The 16858-nt window shown below is 38.9% G+C and overlaps 1 protein-coding gene across 7 annotated transcripts in view; it reads left to right on the top strand.

The window, feature by feature from the left end:
- Positions 1 to 16858, top strand: part of LOC107589420 (ubiquitin-associated protein 2-like) — a 35702-nt gene that overhangs the window by 14673 nt on the left and 4171 nt on the right. For 4 of the 7 annotated variants that reach the window (XM_016277851.1, XM_016277849.1, XM_016277848.1 and 1 more), the window contains 14 exons: positions 90 to 268; positions 868 to 988; positions 1099 to 1138; positions 1339 to 1519; positions 1605 to 1671; positions 2134 to 2449; positions 3035 to 3123; positions 3253 to 3306; positions 3417 to 3498; positions 3617 to 3837; positions 7433 to 7538; positions 11522 to 11671; positions 16068 to 16132; positions 16215 to 16409. In XM_016277851.1, the coding sequence (XP_016133337.1) occupies positions 90 to 268; positions 868 to 988; positions 1099 to 1138; positions 1339 to 1519; positions 1605 to 1671; positions 2134 to 2449; positions 3035 to 3123; positions 3253 to 3306; positions 3417 to 3498; positions 3617 to 3837; positions 7433 to 7538; positions 11522 to 11671; positions 16068 to 16132; positions 16215 to 16409 (1866 nt within the window). Of the gene's footprint in view, positions 1 to 89; positions 269 to 867; positions 989 to 1098; positions 1139 to 1338; positions 1520 to 1604; positions 1672 to 2133; positions 2450 to 3034; positions 3124 to 3252; positions 3307 to 3416; positions 3499 to 3616; positions 3838 to 7432; positions 7539 to 7719; positions 7913 to 11521; positions 11672 to 16067; positions 16133 to 16214; positions 16410 to 16858 lie in introns of those variants that run through there. The other 3 variants (XM_016277853.1, XM_016277852.1, XM_016277854.1) reach the window with 2 other exon arrangements.

Below are 16858 nucleotides of genomic sequence, written 5' to 3'. Positions count from 1 at the left end.
TCCTTGTGGTCTGCGTTGCTTTGTTGGGATTGATAAACTTTGCCTTGAAGAGTTGATCAGTTGGTTTACTCAAATGGTGTGATTTGCAGATTCCAGCCCTAGCAGTGGAGATGCCAGGCTCTGCGGATATATCTGGGCTCAACCTGCAGTTTGGAGCATTACAGTTTGGCTCTGAACCGGTGCTTCCGGAGTACGATGCCTCGGCAGCTGTTGCCACAACGACACCAGGCAACCAAGGCCAGAACAGCCTTTACACAACTGCTAGCAAGTGAGTATCTCACATCTGAGGGAGATTGTCAGACTAAAGCTTTTATCTAACGCATTCATAGTTTCAAGCACAGGTTAAAATTGGCACAGTTATTAGGGCTGCACAATTTTTTTTTTTAAAGCACCAGGTTTGCTGTTCTCTTTGTATTTGTCCAAAATTGTGACTATATATCAGTATAATAACTATAATAATAAACATTTTTAAAATTTAAAAATGTATGTCTGCATTTCTTCATTTTTAATATTAAACCATCATGCTTTTTTGGTGGAAAACTGCAGGGAGAGGAAAAGACTTTGAATATGACAACATGTTTTATAAGGACTTCTCGTTACAAATTTGGGAAGATGGTTGCCACATGTTGCTTTCCATAAATTATACAGGGATACAAGCTGCTCAGAGATGCTGAAAACACTGGATCATGAGCTGCTCCTGTCTAAAAGCACATGAAACATTAAGCGCATTTATTTAATTAGGCTTACATTGCAGCCTTTGTGACTTTAGCCATATCATGACTTCAGTTTTATTTGGATTAATCATGCTGCCCTGATTGTAACGCAGTCATAAAATGTCGATTTATGTTTTTCTGGTTTTCTCCACAGTGAGCAAGCAACAGCCCTGTCCAACCCCAGTCAGAAGGAGCTTTATGAGCCAAGAGCCAGCCAAACAAGGCGCTACCCTCCTTCTGTGTCTTCCTCACCACAGAAAGACATCCAGTCAAAGGTGAGAGTCAATCAAAACAGTCAGACTGGGGTTGTCTATCAGTGTGTACCCCATGAGTCTTTTGTGAAAATGACACTTCATCCAAGCAAACCTTTTCTTTCTGATTACAGAATGGGTTCAGTTCGATGCAGACGTCACAATCTATGGAAGGTATAACTTTCAAGTTTTAATAATCAGAATCCACCCAACTTTAAATGAGCTTGAGCATTTATAGCAGCCGATGAAATTGCTGCTGCATGTGCTTATAATAAACCGAATGTTATTGTCCGTTGGTGTGGATACTATTATAGTTATCACTCTTTGTAAACAAGCCTCGTGCAACATTGTTAAATATCCCATTATTTTTATAGCTGCAGCAGGCTCTGCAGTGCCCGTGAAACCGGCGTCCGAATCAGTCGTCCCACCATCGGTTTCCAACATATCCTCATTGGCTGACCCTTCATCAGGTCCTCTTTCCCTGCAGACGCCTCTCAGTGCTCTCGGACACGAAGGCACCTCGCCCAGCTCACTGGCCCCTCCTCAGCACAATAAGTATGGCATTTTGTTTTTGCGTTACTTCAGTTTAATCTGTCTGGATAAGAGAGATGCTATAATAGTACTGCATGCTTCCCATCAGCTCCCTCCCTACACAGCAAAACAGTTTGGCACCTTCTTCAGTTCGCACTTCGAACACAAGTCTGCTGGTGAGTTTGCAACTAAATGTACAGCGCAAAGTCTGTGAAATCGGTATGGTCTGTTTGCATAATGCATGTCTTGTTTTGCACGGCTAGTGTTCTTTTCGTGAAAATATAATTACTTGATCTGCCTCTGAAATGACTTTCGGTCATTTAAAATCTCAATTTATTTAAAAAATTGTCTGTTTACAACATTTTTTATTTTTTCATCTTGTTTGCTCACTGTGATCTCCTCCCAGCACCCAAGCGTAGATGGCGATTCCAGCTGTTTGCATAATGCATGTCTTGTTTTGCACGGCTAGTGTTCTTTTCGTGAAAATATAATTACTTGATCTGCCTCTGAAATGACTTTCGGTCATTTAAAATCTCAATTTATTTAAAAAATTGTCTGTTTACAACATTTTTTAAAAATTTTGTATTTAGTTAGTTTTTATTTTTTCATCTTGTTTGCTCACTGTGATCTCCTCCCAGCACCCAAGCGTAGATGGCGATTCCAGCTTGCACTCCTCATCTTTCTCGTCGGTTTCTGCTGTGGCTCCTTCTTCAGTTCCCCCACCCTCTTCAGCTACTTCAGCGGCCCCTGTTTCCCACAGCGTCCCTGTTGCCCCCTCTTCATCTGTCAGTTCGGTCTCTGCGCAGTCTACACTGGGCCCAGTCAGCAGTCTGAACATGGGATTGAACAGTGTGGCTTCAATGCCCCCCCCTATGGCTGCTGCATCATCATCTGCTGCCTTGGCCATTGCAGCACCTTCATCTGCCTCATCGTCTCGCAGCACGGCTGCCTTAGGTAAGCATACCGTGACACAGAATTACTCTTTCTGCGAGAGAGTGTTTCATAGGGTGCCATCTGAAGGGCTAGAATCATCTAGTACACTTACGTTTTATTTATTTTGGATTTAAATATGAATATAATATTAATGTAACTTTGAGAAATGCTTCCTTCAAGCATTGGATGAACCTGTGGTCAGGGTACTGGACAACAGGTTCACTAAACACCTTGCAGCTGTTCTGCACCCAGCTGCTATTTCCACCTGTTTTCAGTTATCAAAGACATGTATACAACATATATAATGGGCATAAATGCTCATTTATTTCCACGTATTTAAGAAAGCCCCACAGAGTCTATTAATCTATAGTAACACTGATGTTGCAGATGATTTTGCGGAATGACCCACTATTTGTTTAACTAGGGGAAAACAGTGCTGTTGTTTGGAATAAACCGATGCAGAATCATTATGCATAATTTTCAACATGTACAGTCAACATTCCTTTCATCATCTCAGATGTGTAAAACAAAACTTGGGAAATGCTTGATGTAACCGGATAAAACCATTTCAATATAATTTGATTATACGCTGCTTCATCTAAACAGGGAAAGCACCTCCAAACCTGCCTCCTGGAGTGCCGCCCTTGCTGCCCAACCCTTACATTATGGCTCCCGGCCTGCTTCACCCATACCCAGTGAGTGTTTTGTCCTGTTTTTTTTTTTTCTTTCTTTTTTTCCTGTCTGCTGTTATCACTTCTGTACTCTTCAAGCATGCTTTATTTGTCATATATTGTTTTAGCTCACAAACTTCTTATGTCCTGTAGCCTCAGGTGTATGGCTACGATGACTTACAGATGCTGCAGACCAGGATACCACTGGTGAGGGTTTGTTGTTCCTATTTGATTAGCTGAAGTATTTGATATGAAAACAACAGTGCTGGATTTGTTTGTAGCATATGAAGTTGAAACACTATTTTCTCCTGCTCCAGGACTATTACAGCATCCCATTTGCTACTCCAACCACAGCACTGACTGGCAGGGAAGGCAGTTTGACAAGCAACCCTTATTCTGGTAAGATGCACTCAAGTTTGGTTTGTGCATTGCATTCAGTGTCTGGTGAGGGGAACCTTAGTGTTTTGAGCCAAATGCTACATTTCCTGAAATGCTGTTTCTAAAATCTTACTCTTAGCTGGCGACCTGTCGAAGTTTGGCCGTGGCGACGCATCGTCTCCTGCCCCAGCCACAACATTGGCCCAGCCTCAACAGACCCAGACACAAACACACCACACCACCCAGCAGCCCTTCCTTAACCCAGCCCTTCCACCGGGATACAGCTACACCAGCCTGCCCTATTATACTGGTGTGCCTGGTCTGCCAAACACCTTTCAGTACGGCCCTGCCATGTTTCCGGTAAGCGTTTATAATGTCTTCTTTTTAACAGAGTTGAGTTGAAGGGCCTCGGTGCCTGCTCAAAATTCAGTGTGAAGGTACAGCTTAAAAGCCAGACTGAATTATACTGAATATATTTATGACACTATACAGACAAACAGTCTGCATAAACACTGCCACTTCAGAAGCTCTTTTGTGCCACCTTTGAAGTAGGGCTGGGCAATATAGCTAAAAAATGTATCAACGATATAATGTTTCATATCGTTCGGTATCGATAATTATTGACATTTTTATATGAATCAATATAAAAAATTTTTTTACATTTAACCACTATTTTTAAATTAGCTCAATTTATTGAGACCAACAACAAATATTTTTTGTTTTAAGTCAAACACAAAATAAAAATTAAACAAATTTCTAATGTTTTATATGCAGATTAAATAGGTTAAACTTTTGGCTTGTTTCCCAAGGCCACAGGAGGGCGCAATGAGCAAAATAATGCAGCACATTAAACTGTCCACGCATGGAAAAAAAATGTGCATTATGTCTCATATAAATTAACTCATATAAATCAAATATAATTTCGTAAATTGCATAAATTATGAACAAAACAGCATCACATTTATGCATTGCTTAATCCAAAGAGCCGAATTGACCATCACACAGATTGCCTTTAAAAACGTATGAGATGCAGTGAAAATGAATAAACCTCCACAAATTCGTGACGTGTTTTCTAAAAGTTTAAACTGTTTTAACTTTGCATGGCTTTCTATACATCTCTTGTGTGAGACACGAGTGCAGCAGTTATATTTGTCCGTCTAAAAAATGCGCTGAATATGCATTCTGTGTGAATGGCTTGGTTTCGGTTTTAACCTAATCAAGATCTTCTCCGCATTGAGCTACTATATTTCTCTAATATTTTGAATGAATAACGCACCAACTGCGCATATCGTGGGCTAGACTAACAAAACGTTAAACTACAATGTCACTTACATCACTGCATCTCGTGCTCCACTGATGACGCTCCCTGACGCACACCTAACATTCATTGTAATATTTTTGCCTTCAAATGCAAATGTTTATTTTAAACTAGACTAATATTCATTTTTTTTCCATTCACAATCATCTCATTACAGGCAGGCACAGCACTCATGTTCCTGTTTGTGTGTGCTGTCTGCGTCACTCATAGCATGTGCCTATATCGTGCACTATATCGAACATTTTTTTTATATAGTTATCGAAGGTGTAGCGTCGATAAATATCGATACTGTTTTATCGCCCAGGCCTACTTTGAAGTCTAAATTTGGCATTAGATGATTTAACATTGACACATTACTGCCTAGTCATATTTATTCACGTGTGTCCATACGTGATGAGCTCTTTAATTTCCTAGACTTTAATTTTCAAAAATTTTACACCATGTCTCTCACTAAGCATACCCACTGAGTGGACATGGAAGATGCATTTACTTTTGCATCTAGAACAAAACTCAATAGCCAATCAGCAGTCTCAACTCAATAGACAGACACACATCTCAAATTCAGTCAACAACTGGTCCTTTTTCTACTTCCTCTATTACCTCTATTTAGTGTTGTTTTTGATGGCCTGTTTTAATTTTAGTTTTAGTCTAGTCTTTTTGTGAAGCTGTCATTTTAGTTTTTATTAGTTTGTCACATTCATATTCTTTTTAGTCTAGTCAAGTTTTAGTCAACTAAAAGTCTGAGCATTTTAGTCAGAATTATCCATGACTATTTTAGTCTAGTTTTAGTCAATGAAAATTGTGTTTTAGTCTTTTTAGAAATGCAGTTCTTATGATATTATTGTTACCTTGTAGACTCAAGAATACATCCATTTCAGACACGGAAGACGCTCTGATTTGAATTTACAATTATTTTACCAGCCAAACATGTTAGAAGTACACACACACAAAGACGAACCCCGGCTGGCCGGCCATCGGTCCCTTTCTCTGTGTCAGACTTAACTTTGTTTGGTTTTCGTCTTCTAAATCAGTGTTTCCCAACCTTTCTTTAGTCGCGGCATCCTTTGGAAATTTTAACAAATTTGTGGCGCCCTACAAAATTAATTTAGTCACTATTTGAATTTTTAACTTCGATGTGATAATTTGAAAAGTATAGATATTCGGTACAACAGGGAAGAACTGCAGATTATAATGTCATACAGATATTTTTAATATTATTAAAAAAAAATGTGTCCATCAATGGTGGCAATCAGTAGGCTAATTTCTAATGAAGAGACCAATTTATATGACAGATTTTAATGTAGGCTTTTATTCAGATGGTAACCATTGTGAGATAGCTAGTTATAATGGTAATGAAACAGTTTTGCTCCCTCAGTGTATTTTTGATTTTACAGCTGGGTAATTTTGTTGCAGTAGCACAAGATAGCTTGATTTAAAACTTTGAATTGAATAAAAAATGACAAGGAGGCTAAGCAGTTAATAATAAAATAAGAACAAATAAAGAAATTACTAATGATAGCACAAATAAAAAAAATAACAATAGGCCTACAAATGAAATAAATTGCTTAGTTTTTCGGGTAGGTCTAACACACAGTAGGGCTATTAAGTTGTTTTTTTTTACAAATTATCCAAATGTTTAATCCTAGAAAGCTATTATTATTATCAGAGGACACATGAGCATAACATGCGGTTAGCAGATCAATGAATGAGAGGGCAGTGTTACCAGAGTTGCCCATATACCACACCTTGTTACAACACGGTAGGGCTATTGCAAACAGAAACAATACTGTACTACATCGATGTTTCCTTTCAGCTTGATTTGAGTGGACTTTGCTGTTCCGATGAGCATGAACGGTATACGAGTGGAGCGACTGAGCGGAGGGCACACGCATAGAGCAGATAATACGCAGAGCGTCACACCACGTGAAAGTGAAACCTGAGTGGTGAACTCATTTTCGGCAGCCGGGATTTCAGTGCATCTCTAATTATTGGCGACATTAGAAATGGATATTATATAATGGATGCAGTGTTTCTAAATAATGCAGCGAGTGGGGCTTGAGGACGTGAAGTGACGACCTGATGTAGCCCCTGAAGTGAGACACAGGAAACAGAAATACTGCAAAATAATAACAACGCAACTAAACGAGACGAAATAACGTAATAACGTTTTGGTCAATGAAAAAGAAGAGACATTTTAGCATAGTTTTTATTTTGTAAACCACATTTAGTCTCGTTTTTATTCGTCAACAATATTGCATTATACATTTAATTATAGTCACATGACCAGCATTTTCGTTGCGTCTCGTTTTCGTCACGTGATAAAGGTTCGTTGACGACGAAATTTAATCATAATTTTCGTTGACGAAAGCAACACTACCTCTATTTCTACTTTTCCTCTGTAATCCATTACACTTGTATGTGTGCCACAATACAGTAGAAATTATGTCACTACCTTTGTTTCATCGCGACTCTGTGTTGCCAAATCCACTGAGAACACGATTTTGACAGGCGATTTTTGACCACAAATGGATGGGAAACCCATGGGGAAAAAAACGATTAGAAATTGGGCTGGTCTTGTTTTGCCGATGTGGCAACCTTGCCTTGATTTTAAAGGACTGTTTCTGAATGTTCCTCCAGGTGGCTCCTACCTCCTCTAAACAACACGGTGTGAATGTCGGTGTCAATGCATCTGCAACACCCTTCCAGCAAGCTAGTGGTTATGGATCACATGGATACAGCACTGGTAATGCATTTTCTTATGTTCATGCAGCATTTAAAATGCAGTAAAAGCGGTCAGATGCATAGTAGGTCTCGTAGCCATCTTGTTCCACAAGGCTGAGTTTTAAAGCCATGTGAAACTAAACTAGCTCCGTCACTTCTAAACACTGCATTGGCCAAGACTGTTCTTTTTCTTGTCTGTGAAGTTGAAGCATGAGACAGTGCATCTTACAGTAAAGGTATAATCCTGGGGTACTCAACAGGCGGCCCGTCTGCATTCATTTTGTGGCCCGCGTCATGCTGAAGATGAATGTATTTTTATTACAATTTGCACTCAATATTAGTTAGATTTTTTTTTTAATTAAATGTATTCAATCGCAGTAGTAAAAGCTTCAACCAACATGCAATTAAAAAGCAACACGCCCCAAACAACTTAAACGGGGTGTCTGCGGGGTCTTAAAAAGTATTAAAAGTTGATAAATCAATAATTTAATCATAATTTTCGTTGACGAAAGCAACACTACCTCTATTTCTACTTTTCCTCTGTAATCCATTACACTTGTATGTGTGCCACAATACAGTAGAAATTATGTCACTACCTTTGTTTCATCGCGACTCTGTGTTGCCAAATCCACTGAGAACACGATTTTGACAGGCGATTTTTGACCACAAATGGATGGGAAACCCATGGGGAAAAAAACGATTAGAAATTGGGCTGGTCTTGTTTTGCCGATGTGGCAACCTTGCCTTGATTTTAAAGGACTGTTTCTGAATGTTCCTCCAGGTGGCTCCTACCTCCTCTAAACAACACGGTGTGAATGTCGGTGTCAATGCATCTGCAACACCCTTCCAGCAAGCTAGTGGTTATGGATCGCATGGATACAGCACTGGTAATGCATTTTCTTATGTTCATGCAGCATTTAAAATGCAGTAAAAGCGGTCAGATGCATAGTAGGTCTCGTAGCCATCTTGTTCCACAAGGCTGAGTTTTAAAGCCATGTGAAACTAAACTAGCTCCGTCACTTCTAAACACTGCATTGGCCAAGACTGTTCTTTTTCTTGTCTGTGAAGTTGAAGCATGAGACAGTGCATCTTACAGTAAAGGTATAATCCTGGGGTACTCAACAGGCGGCCCATCTGCATTCATTTTGTGGCCCGCGTCATGCTGAAGATGAATGTATTTTTATTACAATTTGCACTCAATATTAGTTAATTTTTTTTTTAATTAAATGTATTCAATCGCAGTAGTAAAAGCTTCAACCAACATGCAATTAAAAAGCAACACGCCCCAAACAACTTAAACGGGGTGTCTGCGGGGTCTTAAAAAGTATTAAAAGTTGATAAATCAATTTAGAGAAAATTAAGGCCCTTAAAAATGTATTAGTCTTAAATGCCAATTTCCAAAGTATTACATTTTGTATCATCTTTTCATTATGTATATTTGTCCGAATAGTGGGGTTCTGCGTAGTTTATTTATGGAATCCCGCAAGATTTGACGTCATCTGTTACGGGGCTCACTGACTGACTGCGCCGCTGCGTGATAGCGCGGGGCTTGTTGATCCCACTCATGCTGAATTTCTGACCATTGCCGCACGCTCCCATCCGCTCCCGCGATTTTTGTTTGCTCCCGCGAACATTCTAATATTGTATGTAAATCCCATTTGAATGAGTGCTCTGTCGTAGTTCACTTTCACTTTCGATTTTCTCAATCGCGGGCGCACTGTGTAAAGGGAGCACATCCTACGATAAAAGATATTTGTCAATGAGCTCTGGATCTGTTGAGGAGCAAATCCTCCAACATCTTGTCAGTTATCTCTCCTTACTTTTGACCCGTGATCAGTCAAATCTGACTTCTGCAGCTCGTGTTGGATGCAGGGTTGTTGTTGTTTTTTTTCCACAAAATTGGCCTGATTTTAAACTGTTGCCATATGGGTTGAATTTCCCAGTGGGTTAAAGGGTACATTTCGCATTCTAACTGTAATAAAACGAAATGATAAATAAAGCTAAATGTTTTGGGCCACACTAGTAGGAAGCATTTGAGCTGTGTTTATGATAAATGTGCATAACCGTGACCGTAAAATATGTATATTAGGGATGGAAGTTACATTTTTATATTTTGGACATGGTAATTGTGCTACTTTGGGATTTTTTTTATTTTTTTATTATTTTATTTTTTTACTGGCATGGGCTTGGGATGCACAATTAAAATGATGTAATAGTAGTGATCATTATTTTACCTTCCATGATCATTCAGACTTGATCAGGTACAGTACTGACATGGTCAAGTCTGCATCAAATCAAGCACTCCGTAATCACAGGTGAACTGTCTGATCAGTCAGATGTTTGTCATGAGAAGTGTTCCACAAAACAGCTATGGTTTGAGTTGATGTGACAAATACATCTTTTGAATATACTGTGAGAACTCAATGCCCCGTTAGCTCGGAGAGCTTTATTTTCCTTCAATAAGTTTTGTCAGTTTTGTTTATTGGTCTAATTCTTGTTTCTTCGGTTGCATTGGTTAGTCACTCAATTAATTATCGTGTGCTTCATTTCCCCCCTTCTGAATTATGTTGTATTGATAAGGAGTTATCACAAAGTAAGTCTGTTTAGTTGCGCTATCTTACAATCAATATATAGTAAATGTAAGTTAAAGTGTCGCCGATGTAACCGGTTAAAACTGGCGATGAGGTCTTAAAATGTATAGAAAGAGTCTTAAAAAAAAGGTCTTAAAAGGTATTAAATTTAACTCCATGATTCCTGTATATACCCTGTTAAAAGAGAAGCGTTATCCAACGAAAGAGGACATTTAATAACATGGTTTTACTCCACAACATCAGCCAAGTGTTTGAAATAACTTTGTCACAAACGAGGCCGATAATACAGTGGGGCAAAAAGGTATTTAGTCAGCCACCAATTGTGCAAGTTCTCCCACTTAAAAAGATGAGAGAGGCCTGTAATTTTCATCATAGGTATACCTCAACTATGAGAGACAAAATGAGAAAAAAAATCCAGAAAATCACATTGTAGGATTTTTAAAGAATTAATTGGTAAATTCCTCGGTAAAATAAGTATTTGGTCACCTACAAACAAGCAAGATTTCTGGCTCTCACAGACCTGTAACTTCTTCTTTAAGAGGCTCCTCTGTCCTCCACTCGTTACCTGTTGTCGGTCTCTGTTTTGGTTTGTGAAACCCGCCCACTGCCAGTTTATGCAGTTGTATTTCGGTACCCCGGGTTGGCAGTTGGTGGAAAACACGGCGCATTTCATTTAATTCATCAAGTGTGCTCGTTCCTGTTGGTGTCGTCAATCTGGCAACCTGCGTGTGCGTCAAGTCTGAGGAGGAGGGGCCGGGTGAAAAAAAACCTTCTCCAATATTTTGACTTTGGACTGCAATACCTAGTTCAATCCTACATACAGCACCTTTAACCACTTTCGTTTCCATATAACTATAAACTATGATAAAAGTTCATCAGCATGCATTGATTAATCCCATGTTGTAGCGCAAAAAAAAATAAAAAATTTGCGACCAAATCATGTGGTTGTGGGACCAACTGAGAAAGTTAGTGGCAAAAGAGCGACCAGTGGGAAGAATGAGTCTGGAGCCCTCACCACTTTTGAGCACTGTTAGTTTCACCCTTCCATCCCTTTGCTTTTACGCTCTCATTCGATCTCATGAAGTCTCTTATTCTTTAAATTCTTTGTCCTTGTTTTTCTTCATTCTTTTCTTCCACAAATTTCATCTTTTTTTGTTACCCTTTCCATTCTTATGTTGATCTTTTCCAGCTTCATCTTAGTTAGTCCTAATGTTGTTTTTCGATTCTCTTTATTTCCTGACTTATGTTCTTAAGTCCCCAGTATTCTTTTCTGATTAGACCCCTCCCCCAGCTTGCAGCGTCCCTGCCTCCATCCCTATGCCCCACCACTTCACTCCTCCTCCTCCCCTCTGGCCCTGCCTGATGTGTGTCTAATGCTGTGGGGCTGTGGCTGTGTGTGTCTGACCGTTTGCAGGCTATGAGGATTTGGGCCAGGCTTCGGCAGGGAGCGGGGATTTCTGTAAGGGCGGCTACGGCACCGCCGTTGCTGCAGCCGCTGCTGCCGCCGCTGCCGCTGCTTCTGTGCAAAACAAGCCCGCCAGCTCCGTCACCGGGCCCGGAGTGGGTGAGTGCAGCCTCACGCTAAAACCCCCATTTTCCTTTTTCCTCCCTTTTCTTTCTTAAGCTCTCTCTCTCCCCCTTCATTTGCTCCTAACTTACTACTGGTCAAGCTCGATGAAGCCGTCACATTCCGCCTCGTCTCAGATGGAAGGAGATCGGGAAACTGTGTTTCACTAGGAAGGGTGGAGGACATGGAAGTCTCTCTTTCCTTGGGTAGAACATCAGGGTTGTTACTCCCGTGACTTGAAACACCAACATGGTGACAGTCTTTAACACTTTCAAAAAAGGTTTCCTGATGGATGCAAGAAGCCAACTGCCCAAAAAATGCTTAGATTAGTGGAATGGTTTGAATGCCTTTTTTCCCCCTCCAGTAATTAAGTTCTGGTCAGCAATTTTTGTTTCTCTGAAATGGGCTAATGTTTACTGTTAATGAGGTAAAATAGCCGTTCTGATGAGAGCAGTGGTGGTCTCTTAAATTTTATTTATCTTCATCTGAATGAAAATGCTTTATGCATCAAATTGTGTTAATAGGTTTTTCATCTTGTGATCATTTTGGCAGCTTGATGATCTGGGCTAAATTTGTGTTTTACACTACTTATGGCAGTCTGCATTCATCGTTGATGTTTTTTTTATTAAGCAAATTGTGTGTGTTTGTGTGTGCATGCTCTATTTTAAATTGCATATATTGGTCAACAATATGATTTACTTAAACCAAGTTAAGTTAATTTGAAACTATTTTGGGGAATATTGCAACTAAAGCAAGCTGTTTTAATATAATATACTTTATTGCTTTATAAATCCAATATTTGGTATCTACTTTTAAATATTGTCAGGGATTAAAGTTCTGTCGCTAAGACAGATTTCTGTCATTTCATAAAGACAGTCACTTGCTTCATTCCTGAATGATTTAGCCATTCGTACGAATCAGTTGAATGAATGATTCAGTGATAAAATCAGTGACTTGCCGCCACCTGCTGGCAGATTTAGTTTAATTTTTAGCGTATAATTTCAGTTATGTGAATCCTATTTCTGTATCCAAATTTTATATTTAAAACATTATTCTCCACATGAATTTATAAATTCAATTGCACTCATGCCACCTCTGAGCCTCATTAAACGTCTGAAAATGTACCTACAAGCCACTTTTGTGTTATTCTGTGCCACCTCTGTAGTACAAATTCATTTATTAATACTAATTTCATATGATTGGTAACTTAATTGTATTATTCTACATCGTTTTAAATAGAAATTTTAAAAAGATTATAAACACTAATTTTTTAATTTGACATGGATGAAAATGATGCCATTACAAAGGTAAAAAGAAAATACTCCTGTAAGTCACTTTGAATCAAACGTCACCTCGTATTAGGAAGGCTAACTTTTTATCAGAATTTTGATTATTGATCAGAAGGTGCTCCTAAATTTTTTAATTAGGAGGACCAGCGCTCTTAATTACAAGGAAGAAAAACTGCTCTTAAACTGGGTGTGTGACGGGTATGGCTGAGGAATGGGGTTTGGTTGAATGAACCAAAGAACCCCTGCAATATAAGAAGTAGAAAAAGACAAATAAGTTACCAATCATATGAAATTAATTTTAAAGGGGTCAAAAGAACATTATTTGGTGTAATGAAATGTTTATGCGGTTTAAGGTTCAAAAAACGCATTATTTTCCACATACTGTATTTATTATTGTTTCTCTGTGCCCCGCCTTTCTGAAACGCGTCGATTTGTACAAAGCTCATCGTTCTGAAAAGCGAGGTGTGCTGTGATTGGCCAGCTATTCAGTGCGTTGTGATTGGCCGAATACCTCAAGCGTGTGACAGAAATGTTATGCCCCTTACCATACTGTGATGCCGGAGTGACGAGACAAAAATGTTAAAACCCATTATAAACGAGGTATTTATTGCATCCAGTGGGGACATAATTACGGATTATGATGACTTATACTGTCTTTTTACGTGTTGCGTTGCAGTGTTAACATAAAACTATGTCTGAATTTGTGATTGGAGAAATGACAAACAACAAGCGCTACTCTACACTGCTCAAAACTCGTGTTTGAATCGTCAGTGGCAAATTCTTTAAATATAAAAAACATACTTGCAGACTGTGAGTCAGAACAGCCGGCATTGTAGTCTACTCTCCCAGGATCAGGAAACAGTCCTCCATAAAATGCGCTGCACACGTCTGAATATTTGGGTTGAAGTGTTCTGGAACAGTGTTGTAAATACAACTTAACCACTGATTTCTAGTCGTGTCCCCTTTTGGAAGACCAAACAAAGTAGTTTCGCTTTCACAATGAAACACTGTCACACATGGTGGGCGGTGGATTCGACAAAGGAGCGGCCGGCGGGCTTGCAGCAACCACATGTGACGACCCCGGTCTGGACTCCACTTCGTTGGGTGATCCACAGCGCGAAGTTGATGTATTTCCTCAGCGACCCGCACGGATCAGCTCCAGGCATGACGAAGTGGATATCGTCCTATTTTGGAAGGCCAAACAAAGTAGTTTCGCTTTCACAATGAAACACACAGCGCCTTCACGCCATGGCAGCGGCAACAACAATACTACAGCGAGAATAAAAGTTACGCCTTCTTTCTTTGCTTGAACATTTGGGAGGCGTTATGCAAATCTATTAGAAATTAGAACGAGCCGTTTTAGGCAGGCGTGGTTGACTCTTAACTTCTTTAAAGAATATCTCTTTGGATTTGAGACTTTAGTCTTTGCAACTTTACAGATCTTCTTTATGTACCAAGAGCTTGTAACACTCCAAAGAGAAAGAAAATTTAAATCGCATCATATGACAAATATGATCATATTTGATATATAATCACAAAAGTGGCTTGTAGGTAAATTTTCAGACGTTTAATGAGACTCAGAGGTAGCATGAGTGCAATTAAATTCATGAGGAGATTTAATACAGAATTTTTAATGCAGAAATATGAATGAAACCAAATCTGCCAGCAAACTAATATAAAACTAATAACTGAACCAACCCAGATGAGTTAAGTGTTATTATTGTAATTATTGCTTGTGTACCATTTTGTGCCTCGTGCAAATCGATTTACTTGTGTGGTTTTTCTTTTAATTTTTAGTTTTTGCCTCAGATTAGCCTTGAAAGAAAAATGAGCTTTTTTTTTTTACACAATTTTCCCAAAAATCCTCTTGGAAACAAAGTAGTTTCGCTTTCACAATGAAACACTGTCACACATGGTGGGCTAGAGTTAGTGGCGGCCGGTGGCCGGCTTGAGTGAGCGGAGGCTGGCGGACTTGAGAACGGTGTGGCCGGTGGATTCGACAAAGGAGCGGCCGGCGGGCTTGCAGCAACCACATGTGACGACCCCGGTCTGGACTCCACTTCGTTGGGTGATCCAGAGGTAGCATGAGTGCAATTAAATTCATGAGGAGATTTAATACAGAATTTTTAATACAGAAATATGAATGAAACCAAATCTGCCAGCAAACTAATATAAAACTAATAACTGAACCAACCCAGATGAGTTAAGTGTTATTATTGTAATTATTGCTTGTGTACCATTTTGTGCCTCGTGCAAATCGATTTACTTGTGTGGTTTTTCTTTTAATTTTTAGTTTTTGCCTCAGATTAGCCTTGAAAGAAAAATGAGCACAGCGAGAATAAAAGTTACGCCTTCTTTCTTTGCTTGAACATTTGGGAGGCGTTATGCAAATCTATTAGAAATTAGAACGAGCCGTTTTAGGCAGGCGTGGTTGACTCTTAACTTCTTTAAAGAATATCTCTTTGGATTTGAGACTTTAGTCTTTGCAACTTTACAGATCTTCTTTATGTACCAAGAGCTTGTAACACTCCAAAGAGAAAGAAAATTTAAATCGCATCATATGACAAATATGATCATATTTGATATATAATCACAAAAGTGGCTTGTAGGTAAATTTTCAGACGTTTAATGAGACTCAGAGGTAGCATGAGTGCAATTAAATTCATGAGGAGATTTAATACAGAATTTTTAATGCAGAAATATGAATGAAACCAAATCTGCCAGCAAACTAATATAAAACTAATAACTGAACCAACCCAGATGAGTTAAGTGTTATTATTGTAATTATTGCTTGTGTACCATTTTGTGCCTCGTGCAAATCGATTTACTTGTGTGGTTTTTCTTTTAATTTTTAGTTTTTGCCTCAGATTAGCCTTGAAAGAAAAATGAGCTTTTTTTTTTTTACACAATTTTCCCAAAAATCCTCTTGGAGGAAAACATTTCCATGCTTCCGTCTTTAAATATGCATTCCTCATTTACTGGATTTATCAATTTCATACTACTAATCATACACAAGTCAGCATTATAGGGTCAGTCTGTCTCAAGCTAACTGATGTTTAGCTGCTTTCAGCGATCACCTTTTTGTTTTTACTTTTTTGCTTTAGGTGTCTCTGTGACATCAAGCAACACAGGAGTCCCTGACATTTCAGGGTCTGTTTACACAAAACAGGTAAGCATGCTCGTCAAAATGATGTGGTGTTCTTTGTTGGATTAACTTGGTCACCAAAAGTGTCTTGATCTGACCCCCACAGTCTTTTGAGAAGCAGGGTTTCCTCACAGGAACCCCCAGCGCTTCCTTTAGTTTGCCCTCAGCACTTGGGAGTGGTGGCCCCATCAACCCTCCGGCTGCGGCGGGTTACGCTCCAGCCCCTTACATGCACATCCTGACCCCCCATCAGCAGCCCCACTCTCAGATGCTCCACCACCACCTGCAGCAGGACGGACAGGTGAGCTTGCACCATCACGTCTGATTTTGTATTTGTATCCTGTCTATAGACCAATCATAGAAATAAAAAGCTTGTTCTTTCATTATATAATTATAATAGCTTGTTCTATTATATTATCTTTCAAAAAATTTTTTTTTACAATAATTGATTATTATTAATTTTATGATTATTGCACATTTCCCCCTTCCAACTCAAAGCTGCTTGTTTGATTTAGAATGGTTTATATTATATTTCCCTTCAAATTGTCATGTTTTATTTAGAATACTAAATTTATGATTATGACACATTTTTATAATTGTTATTTCACTTCCAAATTGTCATGTTTAACTTTGAATACTTTATTATAATAATAATAATAATTTATTATTATTATAAATTTTTCCTTCCAAATTGTCATGTTTAATTTAGAATACTTATTATTATTATTAGTAGTAGTAGTAGTAGTAGTA

Source organism: Sinocyclocheilus grahami, unplaced genomic scaffold (assembly GCF_001515645.1).
Source record: "Sinocyclocheilus grahami isolate Dianchi unplaced genomic scaffold, SAMN03320097.WGS_v1.1 scaffold116.1, whole genome shotgun sequence".
Taxonomy (NCBI): domain Eukaryota; kingdom Metazoa; phylum Chordata; class Actinopteri; order Cypriniformes; family Cyprinidae; genus Sinocyclocheilus; species Sinocyclocheilus grahami.
The sequence above is the reverse complement of the archived record's forward strand: the minus strand, read 5'-3'. Positions and strand labels throughout refer to the sequence as shown.